Below are 18,487 nucleotides of genomic sequence, written 5' to 3' on the forward strand. Positions count from 1 at the left end.
GACTACAGCTGAGATTTTGGGAAGTCAGTCAGTCTTCCTTGCATGCAGGTCCTCTGAGACCCCTGAGATTTGATGCTGAGCAGATTATAATTTATTTTTGATGCTGCATTCAGAAAAGTATTATTTTCTCTTGGAGCTTGCTGTTCCTTTGGATAACTTTGTGGACCTCTTGTACTGATTTTCCATAGGGATAATGCCATATATATCAAAGTTTATTCCTTTGTATATGAGTCTAACATTTTATTTGACTGTTAAAAAAAAACCAACTTCACATTAATATAAACTTAACACAAGCAAAAATATAAACTTAGCAATTAATATAAACAAGCAATTATATAAACTTATAAAGCAAAGCTAGTGTAATGTGTCATAAGACAGAACATAGCACAGCAGCCTGTTACACTGGATCTGCCTAAACCAAGATATTTATGCTTCAAAATTCAGATTTTTTTTTTTTCCCCAGAACTGTCAAGGTTTCTGCCATTCTTACAGAAATAATCAGGAGTCTGGCAAAGATATTCAGATACTATCCAAGCATTGCTTCTCTGCATTATCTCTCTTAAGCTAATGTTGGATGACAGGTCACCTGGTATAGGCTTTCCAAACCTGCCAGTGTCTTCTTGATTTTTTTTTTAATCCCACTTATGTCATGCAGCATTATTCACCTCTAAGAAAAACAAAATTAAATTTTCCCAAATGAACACCATTTTTTTTCTGAAGATAAAATTCAACATCTCTCCCACCATATATCTTATTATATTTTGCCAATGATGCATTAAAAGGGGAAGAAATGCATTGTGAAAAATGCTTTAGAGCTGTAGAGCAATTTACAGCTTCAGGTCATGCAGTGCTGTTATCAGACCATGACTTGGGGATGTCTGTGACTTTTTTGGGGGCTTTTTTTTTTTTTGTTAAATTACTGGCTCCTCTGTGGGAGTCAGGAGGAGGACACCAGGCTGATGGGGACCCACCACCCCCAGCAGTGAGTCACCAGCTTCTGCCAGCCCAGCTGAGCAAGGCAACTCCATCTTACCCCCTCTCCACTCCCCTGAAACAAGCAAAGAGTAAATTACAGATAATTACCCTGGGGATGAGTCACTATATAAATAGATTTTTAAAATAACTGAGTGTTTTAAATCACTGCTGATGGGGGGAAAAAAAAAAAAAGGTGGTGTCATGTAGGAAATTTTTGGTGTGGTAATTTATTGCATTTCCTTAAGAAGTGGAAAGCAGAGTGCTGATATTGCATTTGAGCTGGTATGATAAAGCAAAAGCAGATATATTCTTTTAGTACTGAAGATCTTACTGAAGGCTGTTTTTTAAACATGGTTTATTAATCTAAAGGGAGGTAAAAATATCCTGTCACAAAAAGCAAGAGATTAAGTTAATTTAATTTTTTCTAGAAGTCTGTATGAATTGTGAACAGGTTCAGAACTACATTTTCATTTCCATTTTTAATACCCATCTTTAATTTCTGTCTAGGATTAAGAAATGCAGTATTGACAAGTAGAATTAGGTCTTTTTGCAAAAGCAGTTCTCACTGACTCTAACTGAGACAGGAAAAGAACATAGTCTATTCCTGGATGAGCTTAAACCAGCAATCAAATAGCCAAAATTAATTAAACAAACAGAAAAGTAACATTATTGGCATAGCCATTTTGGCATCTGAGTGATATATTCAGCAGGGATTCAGCTACCCTGTTTTATTTAGATGTGTACCTAAGTGCAGAGTGGTCCCTCTGAAACAACCATCAGAGTAGCAACAGAATCCAGCTTTGAATTGCTAATGCTGCTATTCATCCTGATAATTAAGTCTCAGAATATTATTCAAATAGCAGTCTGAAGGAAACGGTTACTGGAATAAATATTCCTTGTATAATTGGACAATTTTGTTTAACCAGTTTTAAAGCAGAGTCTCCAGTACTTTGAATTATTTTTTCATTCAAGCAGCAGCAGAGCTGGAAGCTAATATGGATTTGGGGCATTTGTAAAATTTTGACTTCCCTCTTTCATGTTCTGTTCTGTCTGCGTAGTGTCTCTTCCACTGGTACCCTGAGAAATTGCAACCTACTTTATTGACTTAATTTTTAGTTTGTTTATTTACTTCAGATTCTGTTTTTCCAAGATTTAAATATTCCAGATATTCTGGTTTGGGGGCTTGTTGTTTTGGGTGTTTTGTGGGGTTTGGGGGAGCAAGGTTCTTTGGCCTTTTTTTTTTTGATTGGTTGGCTGCTTTCTTTGGTTTTTGGGGGTTTTTATGTGTGTTTATAATCAGCTTTCCTATTGTTTGATTAATGATTTAGCTGATTAGTTCAAGTTAAAAAGAGTGGTATGGTGTTTTCCCTCTTTTCTTTCGCTACCTTGAAATCCTCTACTACCACAAACACATTTTGTTTAAATTTAGTTTAAGTAGTAAAAGAACATGTTAAAAGATTGATTTGATCTTTACGTATTTACACTGCATATTGGATTCATCTAGTTTTGAAACACACTTTCAAACATTAAAGAAGGAGTAACAGAAGGCAAGGCTCTGCTAAGTACCATGTTTAGGCCATTTTAAATTATGTCTGACACAATGTTATTTTTTATATTTTGTGTAGCCTTCTTCAGGGCTTATCTGAACGCCAAACTTTAGAAATCAAAATCACCTGTTTACCTCCAATGGCTGTGGTTAGAGACAAGATGGTTGGCTGGTGCTTGAGAGAGTAATTCATTATTTCCTCTCGATTAGATTTGACAGTCCCCAAAAGGACACCATGCTACTCTGCAATTAGGAATAACTGATGTGTTCAGCACTGGTTGTCACATACAGCTGCATACAGAATATTGTGCTGAATTAACCAAGGCTTATGGCCTCTCTCAGTTTGTCTGTTTACAATTATTTTGCCAAGAAAAGGGAAGGTCTCCTTGCTCCTCTCCCCAGTTTCTCCGTGCATAAAACATGGGGGATAGCAAAAAAAAAAAAAAAAAAGAAAAAAAGTCAATTTACCAAGCGTGGTGGTGGTCTTTGAGGAAACGTTTGAAATTTTTAGCCACGCCATGTGCAGGCTCTGTCAGGGTGGATCAATGCCTGCCGTGGATGAAGGAGTGTTGTCTGAGCTGGTTATCCAAGAAATCAAAACAGGAGGAGCTTCCATTTCAACTGGCAGTTAAAAGTGAAAAAGCAAAAGTATGGATACGCGTGTTTAATATCTCAAGAGGGCCTCTACATCACATTTATGGAGAGTTCTCTCACTTCTGGGTCCTTTTTACAGTATCCAAGTGAGAAAGACTTGAATTCAGCTTTTACTGTCATCCAAAAGTTTTTCAAGGCTGTGAAGAGACCATTTTTGTGATGCATGTGTATATAAACCACACTGACTAAAAGAAGAGAAAGAATTAGGTCACTGATGTACTTTTAAAGCTCACTTTTGCTGGGAATATGTCTGTTTCCTTCTTTTGAATGTGAGGGTAATAGATAGTCCAGAGCCATCAGTGCTTTTTGATGGTAACTTAAGGCAATTTAATGGTTATCTGTCAGCAAAAGGGAGAGGGGAAGACAGGATTTTTATTGCTTTTCCCAGAAAAATAAACATCTGGAATGGGGAGCCCAGTGGGTAACTGTGTGCCTGACAGACACACACACACACAGAGCCCACCCCAAAACTGCCACCTTGGCTCCCTAACTGCCCAATTTCAGAATCAGCAAGCTGGGAAGAAGCTGAGTGGAACAGAAGGAGTGGAGGGTTATGAGAATAAAGTTTTTTGTTATATCTAATTGCTTTTATATTAATAAAATGCAAATAATATGAGCATTAGCATTACATGGATTTCTTCATTTGTATTTTTTTCTCTTTTTTCTCTCTCTCTTTCCCTTCCTTCCTCTCCCCATTCCCTGTCCCTGCCTTCCTCCCCACTCCTGACACCTTTTTGCACAGCCTCCATTGAAGAGGACCCAACTTCAGCAGGTATGAATTATTTACATTACATCTGCACTGTGGCAACCACTTCTTGAGAGCTACCTTTACTGAAGTCATTTTATCTTATTTCATTTTGTGTGTAACTTGGCAAATATCACAGCTGGGATCTATCCTCTTCTGTCTGTTCCCTCTTCTTTTTTTTTCTCCTTCTCCTCAACTTGGAGTCAGTAGGAAACATAATTCTGTTGTAGCATTTAGAAATATCAATGGCATGTTCCTTCCTTCTTCCTTGCTTAAGCTGGCATGTCAAGCTTCAGATAACAGAATGATTCAATCAGGAGTTGAAAAAAAAAATCAGTGTTCTGGGTTTTTGTTTTTTTGTGGGTTTCTTTGTTTGTTTGTTTGGTTGGTTTTTTGTTTTCTTTTGTTTGTTTTTTTTTGTTTTGTTTTGTTTTTTTTATTTTGTTGTTTTGTTGGGTTTTTTTTAATATGTTAGATTTTTCTCTTGTCTTTATGCTGTCAAAACTCAGCCACCTGGATGATGCCCCAAAACTGACATCCCTTAAAGAGCTGGGAACAAGCAGTGAAGTAAAGGAAAAGAAAGGCAGCAGATGCAGAAGCATCGTGCTCAAAGCAAACATTCTCCAAACGATGGCTGGAGTATCTGCTCACAGAACTTTTATTTCCATTGACAAGCTGCCAAGCAGTGAGAATGGTTACCATCACAGTCATAAAAATTACTTTAGGAGCTCCCAGAGAGACACAAACGCATCGTGTTTATTTTATTGTGAAGATTAACTATTTCTAATTAATTGGCAATCCATTAGCTGGGGAGTATTTAAAGAAAAAAGAAGACAGTGTACCAGAGAAGAATGCCACTGAGCAGCCTAACGTGTTTGAAATGGCACTGAGTTGTACAAACTCAGCGAGCTGAAACATCAAATAAATGGGGAATCACTTTATAGTGGCTTGTTAAAAGAAGGAAAGGCCTCCAGAGGAGCAAAAGAGAAAAGGTGAGGAAAGTGAATGAAGAGAGGAAGATGGCAAGGAAGGATTGAACACTGTTTACCACGCTAACCTACAACTTGGGAGCAATATAAGTAATTGGGATACAGCAGAGAATAATAAATGAAAGGACAGAGAACAAAGCCAAGAGTAGAATGTGAGACAGGGAGAGTAGTTAAGACTAGAACTGAATACAGAAAGAAGCAAAAGGGAGCTTTAAACATGAATGTAGCAGCAAAATCAGCAGGAAGGAGGACTGGCATGAGAAATAACACCACAAAAGTGAAAAAAAAGAAGAATATAGGAAAAATATGTAGAGTACTCACACATCCCCATGGACCATGCATTCTAATTACTAAATATCAACTTTCAACTCTCCATTTCTTGAGAGATCTGTCAGTCTTGGGGTTTTCATGGAAAGGGTTTTAGTAGAAACCTACTGCAGCCATTCAACAGAAACATTAGAAAAGGATGGGTTTTTTACTTGGGAAAGAACAAAATTCCCCAGCCTTTTTCCCTTTAGGGAAATGGTTTAAACACACATATTTTTTTAGAGCATCTTCCAAAGACATGGCTTCTCTCTTTCAACACCACTGCTGTTTTTGTGAGAGCCCCTAACTGTGATCTGGCCAAGCTACCCAGGTACATCAGCTGAAAATGTTCAAGTGGAGGAAGGAAGAGGCATTTATAACACAGCCACGTGGGCTGCACTACAGATATGATTTATACTAAAAGAAAAATCTATGTATAAAGTGTATAAACTTTAATTTCTATCTCAAAACTTTAGAAGCAATGCTAGCTCTTTAGATGCTCCATAATTTATGGTTCCTATTGATTTTGCTGTAAGATATGACCAGATGTTGCTGTTTTGAAAGCAACAGTTTAGTTCTGCACTCTTACAGGATTGTTTTAATACAACTTATTTCTCAGATTGTATTGGCATTTGTAAAACTGTGGGTTCTGCTTAAAGCAGATTCCCCTCCCTCAGGGTAGGGATGGAAGTTTGGAAGATGCAGGGGTGCAGAAAAATAAATTGAAACTGCATTCAAAACCTCTTGCACTCTCATAGAGCCTTTCAGTGGCGTGTGCCTGGTAGAGACAGTTTTATACAATACCAGATTTTGCTCTTTTCCACAAAAAAAGGTGCAAGTTTCCTCCAGTTCATGAAATTTATCTAATCATTATTCATACACATTTTTCCAACAAATGCCTTCATTTATGAAACAACACGAGGTAGGATAAATTGCATCGATTTAATCTAATATTTTTATGAAGACTTTAAAAATTATTTTGACATTTTATGAAAATTATAAAACTTTAATTGACCTGTGATCAGGACCAAAACTAAAATTTCCTTTTCTGTTCAATCAAAGGGATGAAACACTGCTATTTCCCATACTCTGCTTTTTGGGATAGGGTCTAGCTGCTCTGACAAAGCCATCTGTGAGGAACCTTGTAGAAGCAAAGTTTCAAAGTTTAAAATTTTACTTTGAGACTTGTAACCAGAAAATTGAAGATTAATAATCCTGTAATAATAAGTGCCCTGTAGTTATCTCCCTGTAGAAATTATATTTCACTGGACTTCCTTGAGTTTCAGAGTGCTCCAGACTAATTATGAACTCAAATTATAACCTGATGTTTTTCACCCAAGTTGCTTTATAAGGAAAGATAAAACAATGAGTTTTTTTCTGGTACTCCTGACAATTTCAACAAAGTTTTCCTTAGCAATGCCTCTGGGTAAGCATTATTCCAGATCTCTTTTTTCTTTCCAGTTAAATACCTATGATTTTATGTCATTGTGGACATCTTAACACTATTTTGAGTCACTTTGCTATATTTCTTCATTTATTTTCAATTAAAATCAAATCTAATAAAATAATTTAATTAAATTATTATTTACTTAAATAATTATTTAATAAAACTAGGAAAATATCAGGGAAATTCTCTCTTTTCCATGTGTTTTTATCCCATCCATACGTGACATGAGTTTTTGAAAGCTGTTTATTGAGCCAGGAGGAGACTTATTTGTTGACAACTATTTTTCAAAGCCTAATGTAGCAAGAAACTCCTGCTGGATGTCCTGCTGTTTGAAGCTTTTCATCCCAGAAATGTTTCCCTATGGTTTTATGGATGCCCCCCCATGTCTCCTCAAGGACCCTGGAGTAGTTTCTACAATTATTAAAGAGTAATTCTTCCAACACCTGATGAGGCAGAGAACAGCAGTTTGTTCACTTGTCTCTACACAGTGATTTTGACTGAGGTAATAAATACATCTCCTTTGAGATCATCACTTAACTGGAGCCATTCCTTGCCTCTGCCACTGATTTTTTTAAAAATTTTTTTTAAATTATAATGCTTTAGGAAATGTGGCATTTTTGTCTTTGCCTTTCATCTATATAACATATGCAAACACATTTGGAGTTTCAGGGTAATAAAGGCTCTCTTGCAGAGTGAGTTTTGCTATTGTCTTAATTAGGTTTAGGTGTTGTAGAGATTAAAGATTCACTACATGGCAGGGCCTCCTTCTTCAAAGGCATTACTAAAAAATAATCCCTTCAACAACCTTGTGGCAGAGTATGTAAGCTGCATTAAATATTTGTGTATCTAAGGAAAATTATATTGCCCTTCCAAAATTCCATGTGAGATCAAACCTGTTCCCTCTTTATTTGGATTTTTGACTTACATAACAGTTATTTTAGCATGTGTTTCCTAAAGAAGTAAATAACATGGGGGGAAAAAAATCACTTTTGAGAAAGAATAAAAGTTGAAAATGTCTTATCAAAGAGTCTTCAGCTGTAAAAATCTATAGAATTAAGTTTATTTCTTTAAAGGAAATTAATGGCATATTAGAAAAGAATTACAATGGAAGAGCACAAGTTCCAGGACGAAAGTTGTACTAGACATAGTACCTACACTCATCAAATAGTCATGAGAAATAGAGATCTATTAAGAGTTTACCCTTAATTACTTACTCATTACCTTTACTCTAGGAGCATGGTATTAAACAGTACCTGAAAACTAAATTCCAGAATAAAATCAAAACACAAGTTACATGCTTTGTTTTGTTTCTGCTAGGAGAACTCCATGTTTCTCTGGTGCTTGTTTCTTCCCTGGATCTCCAATGTTTCAGAAACTTTTTAAAGAGAGACACCAAAACATATTGCTATGGTGTTTGTATTTTTATTCACAGAACTTTAAAAAAAAAAAGATCTACAGAAAGAAAATAGATTTTAAAAAATGAAAAGTTAAAGGTCATGAAAATTATTTTGGTCAGTAGATATTTCAAAGCTGACTTGCTTGGCACAGCCCTGATGACCGTTAGGAGAGTATTTCTGTGCAATTATTGGATCCTCAGAAATAAAATTGTTCATGAGACATGCATAATTTAAAAATAACCCAAAGAACAGAATTAAACTTGTATTATAAATGTGTTGCAAAAGAAATTTTGTGTATCTAAATATCTTTGCATTTAAGAATTTACTGGATTGTCATTTTTATACGTTTAGAACACTATAAACATTATTATTAAAATCCCATGTAGCAGTTTAATATTACTTTGATATTCAGAATATCACATTGTCATGGTTTTGATTTTTTTCATAAAAATATAAAGTGGAAGATGTGAGGGTTCCCTTTGCCACCTATCTTAACCAGATTCATATTAGATAGTTTTAATTTAGACAACTTAAAAATAGGTAGATTTAGATGGGATCTTGGCAATGGGGAATTGTTCCCTGGCAGGGTGGGCAGGCACTGGCAGAGGGTGCCCAGAGCAGCTGGGGCTGCCCCTGGATCCCTGGCAGTGCCCAAGGCCAGGCTGGACACTGGGGCAGTGGAAGGTGTCCCTGCCGTGGCTGGGGTGGCACTGGGTGGGCTTTAAGGTCCCTCCCAACCCAAACCATTCTATAATTCTATAATTCAAATATTAGATAGGTCTTCTCTTATACTGATGAATATTGTTATCAATTTTTCCTTTTCTTTCCTTGCTTCATGTCAGAAAATTCTTTTGCCATTTGGCGCTTCCCTGCTCATCAAAGAGCAGGTGAGATCTATTTGGTCAAAGTTCTGTGCACTTTGTGTTCTTGGTTCTCAGAGAATGAGGCTAAGAATTGGAATGAAACACACTGGAGATTGTACTGGCATCAATATTTACATGAAAATTATCTTTATATCCTTATTTAATAACTATACCATGTCTTTGCCCTTAAAATACTTAACTGATGTGAGTTTGAAATTGGATTTCACAAAGGGTCTCTCTTCTCTGTGAAAATAATGTCCAGAGAGGCATTATTAAGATGTATTATTAAGAGGATTTTATTAATTGAGGAAAAAAAAAGAAAGAAAATTTTTTAAAAAGTGCCTTCTTCAATGGTTACTATGATGAGTTTTGGACCTGGATGATCTTTTTGGTCCCTTTCAACCCAAACCATTTCATGATTCCATGGCGATCAGAAAAGAGAAACCAAACCAGATTTTTCTCTCTCTTTTTTTTTTTTTTTTAAGTTATTGAAATGAAATTTTAAAAATAAAAGTGTGACATGTTTAATCTGCTTTCTGTGTCACCCTCAAAGCATCCAGGATGTGTCTGGTCAAATCTCAAGGACTTCAGTTTCCTGCCCCCTGCACAGCAGGATCTGGAGTTGTGGTTTTGTGACAGCTCCCAGGCTGTCTTTGGGGCCACAGTGATTTTGCTGTGGTGTGCAAAGCTCTTCCATTTCACACATTTCAAAGAGGGAAATCATCTTTCAGAATTATTCTAAGGGAAAGGATTTGCCATTCCCCCAGGGACCGTACCACAGATTTACTGTCTTGCTGAACTTGGTTTGAGCATTTGTAGCAATTCCTTTTTCCTTTTTTCTTCTCCAACTGCATATTTTATTTTTTCCCAGTGCCTGGAGCTAGCTTGCTAATTACTTTTCCATCTATTCCAAGCAAAATATAGACTAAATCAGAAAATTATGTAAAGGTCATATTGAACCCCATTCTGATGGAAATGAGGCTCATGCAGTAAAAATAGTCCTAGATGCCAGGTGGCACTGAAGGCTATTGGAGCAGCCTGTCACATTTAAAAGCTGGAAATCCTGCTTAGGTCAGGAATGAAAATTAATTAGTATTTTTAGCCTATCCCTTAGTGACTGTCCATCCCCATATCATAAAAATAACACAGTTTGGCAAAATGGCTCGCTTCTTTTCAAGATTGACAAAAAAGTGAGCTAGGAGTTTGAAATCAGCCTGTAGTGTTGGCAGCTGCCTGAGAAACTCATACATGGGCATTTTTTCCATAATCTGCACAGTTTCAGACAGTGGTATTTGTGGTGGTTATACAAAATTCGTCCCAGTGTACAAATAAAGTAGAAGATCATATAGTATCCCCTAAACCAGGTACTTATTTCTGTAATGAACTTTTCCTTCAGTCTGCTTTGCCCTTTCTTGCCTGAATTTTGAGGCAGAAGTTTTCCAAGATGGAGCTTTTCATGCCAGGCATCTGCCTCAGACTGATCAAGGCTAGGTTGGACGGAGGTCTGAGAAACCTGGTTTAGTGGAAAGCGTCCCTGCCCATGGCAGGGGATGGCGCTGGGTGATATTTAAAAAAGTCCCAACCCAAATTCTATTATTCTATGAGGTCTGTATCAGCATGGTTGTTTTACACAGGTGCAGCTGTCCCCATCTGGGAAACAATGTTCCCCAAAAAAGAGGTTTTGCAGGTGTCTAGTGCTTCCAGGACAGATAAAAAGAGCAGGACTAGCTCTAGGCAGCTACGATAAGTGAATAAAAAACATCCAAAGATTATTTTTTGGTATTTATTTCTTCATCCTCTGAAGATGAGGAAGGAATGAGAATATGAACAAGATACTGTTCTAGTTTCTGCAGGGATCTCAGTGGACCGTGTTGCTCCTTGAGTCCTTTGTTCTCTTGACAAGCAGAGTTGAAACACAGGAGAATTGTACAAAAAGAACACGTTTTTTAGGGGAGACACAATGTTTTGGAGGTGAACCTCTTCACTGGATGTGGCACTGAGTGCTCTGGTCAGTTTAATACATTGGAATTGGTCACAGGTTGCACTCCTGCTCCAGCAGGTTTTTCCCAACCCCAGTGATTCTGGGATTCTGTGAAAAGGTGAAACATGACAGAGAAGCGTTATCATCTTATTGAAAAAGCTCTGTACCTTGGTGATTTCTCACAGGCAGCTCCTCACAGCACTGCCACCACTGCCTCCTCCATCATCTTCATCTTTCTTCTCCTCAGCACAGCCAACAAACCTCAGCTCCCTTCTTAACCAGCCAACCCACTCTCTTACAGCACTCTTCTCCTCATTGGTTGCAGCTGTGGCCTGTTAAAGCCAGGCCTGCTCCTAATCTTTGATATTTGGTACAGCTGCAACTCCTCAGGGGTGAGATTACCTTCTGCACTACCTTTATTTTCTTGTATTCTATCCCTCCACAGAGAAGAGCTGACAAAACCCTCTGCTGCTAGAAAGGATTTTCATGCGAGAAGCACTGAAAACCAAGAGGAGAAATTCTTGGGGAAGGAAGCTGACAGGCAAAACAAAAAAATTTATAAAAAGGGATTAATGAGTTGAGCATGGGCACAGAGGGAGTGGGTCTGAATGCAGGGATGCAGAGAGAAAGGCAGCAGTGGGATGATCTGCATGGGGTTGGCTGCTGTTGCAAGGGTTGTTTCCTTCATGCATTTCTGACTGCCTCCTCCAGCACTCCCCTGCTCTCCTTGGTGCCTGTGCTGGCACTGCACAGCTCTGTGTGCAGCTACACCAGGGGGCTGCTCCAGCTGGAAGGGCCTCATCAATAATGCCACTTTCCTGGTGGAGTCAGTGCTCACTCGGTTCAGCTCCTTGATCTCTCCTGCCATGCAGTGGCATGTGTGCTGCCACTAGGAAGGGGGAATTTGGAGGGGACGTGCATTGAAAGTTGGAGTGAAGATGAGGAATTTGTCTTCTCTGGTAAAATATTTGGATTACCTTTCACTAAAGATTCCCATCCTGCCATTAGATGCGTGTAAAGTGAAATAAAAAAAGCAGATACTAATGAAAGCAAACCAAGCAGAATTAGTGGTTGGTTGAGGATTTAGTAGCAGGTTAACGAGCCTGATGAAAAGGATTCTAATAAAAAAATAGCATCACAAGGAGGCTTACTTTATGCTTATTTTGGGTTTAAACAGTCTTATGACCATCTTCAAAACACTGGATTGACTGTGAAAACATAAGGAATACTGAGGAAGGAATTTCACTCCTTTACAGTGCAAATTTAAGTGATTCTCAGTTGTCAAGGCTTTGTATTGCACGTCAATTCAGGAGGCAAAAAACATATTGAATAATGACCTCTTTGTAGAAAAGCTGTTCCTGTTCAAATGAACAAAATTATTAAAATAAAATATCATTAAAATTAATAATTCTTACAACCACACCTTTTCAATAATTAGTGTTTTATTACATCCGAGTGTTAAAAACCCTGAGTTTAAGCAGGTCAGATGGCTGCTAAAGAAAGCATGAAGGAAGTCCCAAGGAAAACTCTCTGGCAAGTACAGAGAACATGGCTGAACTGAGAGAATTGGGTACTTCTGTTAAATTCAGCCTCCTTTGAGGCTGATTGTAAAATCAGGATCTTGTCTGCTGAGATCTTTAGGTCTGTCATAGGTTGAACAGAAAAAAAAATGTGGAAGGAAGATATGGTCTTATTCTTTTAAAAAAAAGTGAAATGTTGCTTGTCACTAACATTGGGCAAGACTAAAGAGCCCTCTTTAAACTGCATCACTGAAACAACATGACAGGTAAAATTCAGGTGCATTTCTTATCATAAAGAGAATATAAATTGCTTTAGGTGCATGGAAATATCAAGCAAAGTCTTGAATGAGTTCACTCAGACAGGACCATGGGGATTTCTGCACATATACAGCAACTTCTTAGATGATTTCTTGCAGTAACAAGTATGTACCACTTCATTCACATCATTTTTACTCATATATTGACTTTCCATATGGTAATCACTCTTTGCAAGAGCCAAGACCTCCCTGTTTTCTTTTGTCTTAGAAATTGAACAGGTTCTTTTTTATTGTATATTATTTTAAAGTTTTACTAATGCAATTAAAATGCACTTTGCTTTTTTCTACCGGAAATCTTTTAGATAAACTGTGCTTTACATGAGAGCATGAATGTCCTTTATTAGGCTTGACAAAAGAATGATATGTGGCATTCAGCTGCCTGAGTATTGAGTAATCATATAGATACATTTGCAGTAGTTAAAAATTATTTTGGAAACAACTTTTTTTTTTTTTTTAATTTTGTCTTTTCTCCTTTTTGTTTCTGTTGTCTGCAGTTGTCTTCCTTACAAATAAATGCCATATGACTTCAAAAACAAATTGTGGCAAGAACATTTACCTACTATCTACAGTACTGTAAAGCAATAAAATGCTAAATGAAAATTGTCAAAGTGATTGAAGATAAGTAAAAGGCCAAAAGATTTCCCAGCCCAGTTCTTATTCCAGACACAACTTCTGCTGGCTGCCATGGGAGTTGTGGCTGTGTGGCAACTGTTGGGATAAAAACAACAATTATGAAATTGTAATATGCTCCAATTATGAACACAGTTGTAATTTTAATTGTAACATGCTCCCACGAATGTCCAGTTTTCTATTACTAAAAATATGCTAACAGAAAATCTACCCTTATACATTTAGAAAGTTATTTGTGTAAAATAACCTGAGAAATGCCTTGGAATTCCCAAAGTTTTATTGGAATGGCTGCAATAGCTATAAGGAAGAAGGCACAGCCCTAGAACAAAAAGGTCTGGGTAGAGATTTATGCATTCAATTTTCCTGCAGCACTGTATTTTAACAAAGCATGAATTAACACTCTACAGTAATATTACAAGTCAGTGTTACAGTTATTCATGAATTTCATTACTTTCAACTTTTCAACAGAATTTCATCCTGTTCAAACTGCAGAAAAAATTATTTATTAATATACACTAAGGGAAAGAGGGAGAGTATTTCAGAATCTTTCCATGTTGGCCAAAAATGTCTCAATATTATTTTTTTTAATCCAGCCTCCAAAATGACAAAATATTCCTAGTATTTTTTTTTCTCTGCAAAACAGGAACACTGGACTATTTTTTTTAAACAAAACACAAATCAGACATCCTGCCAGGTCTGTGTTCTGCTCAAACCTCCTATGAGCAGGGGCAGGCAGAAGAGGTGCAAAGCAATGAGTTTCTCATCGGGTCTTGTTTCCATTTCAAGTTTCTATAGAACAATACAGGCCATAAAATATAACATCCTAAGAAACTCAAAATAAGTTTTTTGCCTCTAACTGTTTTAAGTCATGCAGTTGGATGTGCCTGGCAAGTCACCTATGATCCAGCTGGAGGTGGACACCAGGAAAGGCTCTATGGCTCTGATGCCCAAAGATCTTTGCTTTCTAAATATTTCTTTCATCTACTTGTAGCTTTTTAAAGTATCATTGTACAGTTCTACACTTTCTTCAGTGGGAGACCAAAACAAGGGGAGGATTACCACATTAAATGTACTTCTAACTGGGGATTCTCATCAGTTTTGCAAATTTGATAAACTGATAAAAGTGTCAAAGCCCTGGATCACATGTGCCTTCAGACATCAGTGCACCTGCAGGACCTTGAATATGCAGTAACATCTTTTTATCACTTCAATCTTCTTTGGCTTTTTTAGGGGCTGTAAAGCAAAATCTCCAGCAGAAGTTTGCCATGCCATTCCCTAAAGGAATAAATTATTTCCCTGGAGAGTGCTGCAGCTCAAGCCCCAGTCCTGGAAGGCAAAATTTACCTGTGCTGAGAGCTGTGCTTGAACTCCTTATCACAAACTATTTACATTGCTATTAAACACAAGCAGGAATTTCAAGTTAAAGCATTAAAGCTTATCAGAAAACACCAATCTGCAGTATTGCTGTGCAGGGCTTATTGCCATTAACCACCAAAATATGTCAGTACTTCCATCCACGTGCAACTGGCTTCATGCAAACCACATTAATCACAAGCAATTAATTTGAATTTGCGCTGTGGAAGTAGCTGCTGCAAAGGAGGCAGATCTCAAGTGATCCTGCTGTGTATGTCCCAAACTGAAGGCTCATGACTGCAAGCATGGGTTGGGATTTTAAGCTGGGATTCTCAATCAGTGTAGGTTTCTGGGTTGATAAAAAAACAATGTGGAGCAGGAGTGGGAGATGAGGAGAAAAAAGAGAAATGGTTTCCTAGCTGGATTGTCTAGCTAGGAAAGGAGAAAGAGTTGGAGAATAGTGGCAGGATCTGGAATTCAATAGGATTTAGGGTTTTTTACATGGAAATAGCAGGGTTTTGATGGCAGCTTGGGAAAAAAAAGTGGAAGAGGAAAGGATATATTTCCTCTGTCCTACATCCTCAGGGAAATAAGTGACTGGTGTGTAACTCTTGTCTATTTCCCTTGGTTTCTGCTGTGGACAACTTTATGCCTGTTTGGACTATATATATTTCACATTTAGTGATTCTCTTTCATCACTTTTTAATAATATTTCATGTCCTGAGGATAACCACCCTCTGAGGTTCTCTTCTGCTGTTTCTGTGTCATTAATGCAGCACTAGTAATTAGGATCTGACTCATACAAATATGAACAGCCTAAGTTTAGGCTGTGGCATTTTTTAGTTCCCACTGGAATCCTCAGCAAGAGGACTAACTGGATTTATTCTATTTGCTGTTATAATTAAGGTTCACATAATCTTTGCAAGTTTTTTTCCATTTTCCATTTATAGAGCGAAAAAAGATGAGGAGTCCTCATCATTGGCAGTTTAAAGTGCAGTGAAACAATAAAAAATGACACCTTCATATATGATGACAAGAAATATGATGATAAAAATAACACTGTTGCATAGAAATCCCAATTGCAAGTGAGGTTCTGCATTAGGTACCAAACAATATATAGTTTATTGCTGGGTCTGTTTTACTTAAGCCATTGCCAGTGCAGTAAATAGAGTCATGGATTTGTTCCAATCACATAGAAAATGGATTTGGAGAGTTTGTGTTAATGCAGAATCTGCAGACATTAGCCTTTTCAGGACTGCACCTTTGAACTAAATCTTCCAGACATCCCAACTGAAATCTAATCTAACATTTCTTTGAATATTTTAGCATTAAAAATTCAAGTCTGCAGTCCTTCAGCAAAGTTTTTACAAAATGATTCTCTCTGTCTGCGGAGGGTGTTTGTTTTTGGGTTTTTTTTCTGTTTTATGTAAGCCAGAATCAACTAAAAAATAAATTTGGAAAATATTTCTAATATATGTTGGAAAATTAATCTAGTTTTAATGAGACAAAGTGAATCACAAAAGGAGTGTAGCAAACAAGATGCCATAGCTGGGTCAGAAAGACTGGGAGAAGTCAGTGACAGAAAAAGGATCATCTATGAGAAAAACAGTAATGATGCTGCCTGAGTGGAAAGCAAAAGGAGGAGGAAAAGGCCTTGGAAATGTATTTTCTGTAAACTGATCAGATGTTCCCTGGGAAGATAAAATCCTCCTGTGAAAGGTGATGCAGAGATGCAAAGCAGGTCTCACATTAACACTTGCTAAGGAGGTTCATGGGAGAGCTGCTGGGGGAAGAATACTGCAGGCATTATTCAGAAGCACATATTTAGGTGGCAAAGGGTACAAAGAGGTGAAAAACAGCATTGAAAATTGCCAAAGAAAGTTCTTAGCCTTGAAAGCTGAGGAATATGAAGAGAAATAATGGAAGAGCACTTGGGGAAAATGTCTTGTAGTGCATTGAACACTTTGCCCAGGTTTTAGAGTATTTTCATATCTCACCCTCTGTAAAATCACTACAGTGCCTGCTGCACTCACCATGCCTCAAATTTGGGTATAATTTGCCATCAAAGGCTTGGTTGTGAAGTTTAAGACTCTTAAGGAAAGGCATTGTATATCCATCAAGTATAAATTGCTTCTTTTCAGAAAATATTCTAGCTATTAGCTCAAAAAAGGTTGGGAGATGGCTGGACAATCAGGTTAAATTTCTTCCCTGTTGAAGAATTGTAGGGAATAGACTTGGAGGGAAATGTGCAGAAATGACCCAAAAGCCATTTTGCACTCAGGGGGTGAACTTTATCTTTTGCTGCATCCAGATGGAGACACCTTGATCATTATAATCAACACGCTCCATTTGCTGCATTAAAAACAAGATAAATATTTAATCACAGTGCAATTAAGTCTGGATCTCTGCCATTAGTTTATAATGAATATATAGGCAGATAGAATCTAATACACTACTAATTCACTTACAAGCCAGGCTGAACAGATTTTTTTTTTTTTATTTTTTCCCCCCAAAGCTGGTATTTTGGGAATGTTCATGAGATGACAGTGTGTGTCATCTAATTACTTTCTCTGCTTTCGTGCATTAACTGGAATAACATGCAGCAATCAGTTATTGTTATCAATATTCCACATAAACTGTGAATGATGTTCTGCAGTGCCTATTCTTTTCAAGTTGAAATAAGCAAACAAAAAGCAAGTTGTAGGCCAATACATATTTGTTGATGAAAAGTACATGTGTATCCCAGCAGTAGCAAATTCAAAAAGGAATTTTTTGAACGATAGGAAGGAGCTGTCATGGTTTGGTTTATTTCCTTTTCTCTTTGCGTTACAAATATTTGAGTGGGCTGGGCAAGGAAAAATTTCTTGTTACATTTCAGAAGCTTTGAAGGATGAGTTAATTTGAAATACATCTTTATTATGATCATCATTAAATCATGATGATCAGTTTTTCGTTGTGCACCAATATAACTGGAGTTGAGCCCTAAAACATTTAGATGTTTATGTATATTTTTAACACAGAATTACTTTTAAATTTAAAAAAAAGTATTTTTGAGTGAGAAGGAGCAAATACTGGACTACAAATATCAGTTAATTACTGCTGATGCTTAATATTTTAATACTTCAATAATTTTAATACCTTAGTAGCAGAATGAGCATGTTGTCTAGAAGACATTTTCACAATTGCAGTGCCTTCAGAAGGTTGATAGCACATCTGCAGGGAACTGCTCCTCAAATGTTCCCAAACTCCGCACTGCAAGGCAGGCACCTGAGGGCATTCACAAACAGCCTCTGTGCTGGGTAAAGTCTTGACAATATTACTGAATTAACAACCAAAGCAGTAAATGTGAGGAAGATCAGAGACCCTCAGAAGCTTTTGTTGTATTCCTGACCTTTCTGTGCAATAAAGCAGATTTCTGCCAGAACCTGTAGGGGCATTCCTGATGGATTTGAATGCTCACCTGCGTGTCTCTGTGGAAGATGGTCCCTTTTGAATAGGATTAGGTTATACTTTGGAGTTGTGTCTGCTGAAGTGTGAATTCTGCAATCTCACATTTGAAGGGGCAGACCTTTCAAAAATCCATTTTTGAGTTTTTAAAAGGGTGATGAGGAAAGAAACAGGTCAATGTACTTCTGAAAAAAAGGCAGGCTATCATCGGTGTGCATAGTGGTGGTGAAATTTTTAACCGTGTGAAGAAAACATGTATGTCACTCAGAAAATTATGTCAACAATAAAGACAAGGAAACAAAGCTCATCACAAATAT

At 37.3% G+C, this 18,487-nt stretch overlaps 1 protein-coding gene across 2 annotated transcripts in view; it reads left to right on the forward strand.

Moving 5' to 3' along the window:
* Window positions 1–18,487, forward strand: part of EDIL3 (EGF like repeats and discoidin domains 3) — a 238,638-nt gene that overhangs the window by 92,264 nt on the left and 127,887 nt on the right. Inside the window, exon 3 of one of the 2 annotated variants that reach the window (XM_038123268.1) lies at window positions 3,918–3,947. The exons of the other annotated variant lie outside the window; for it this stretch is intronic. Coding sequence (XP_037979196.1) covers window positions 3,918–3,947 — 30 coding nt within the window. The remainder of the gene's footprint in view (window positions 1–3,917; window positions 3,948–18,487) is intronic. 2 annotated transcript variants of the gene reach the window in all.

The sequence above is a fragment of the Motacilla alba genome, chromosome Z (assembly GCF_015832195.1).
Source record: "Motacilla alba alba isolate MOTALB_02 chromosome Z, Motacilla_alba_V1.0_pri, whole genome shotgun sequence".
NCBI lineage: Eukaryota > Metazoa > Chordata > Aves > Passeriformes > Motacillidae > Motacilla > Motacilla alba.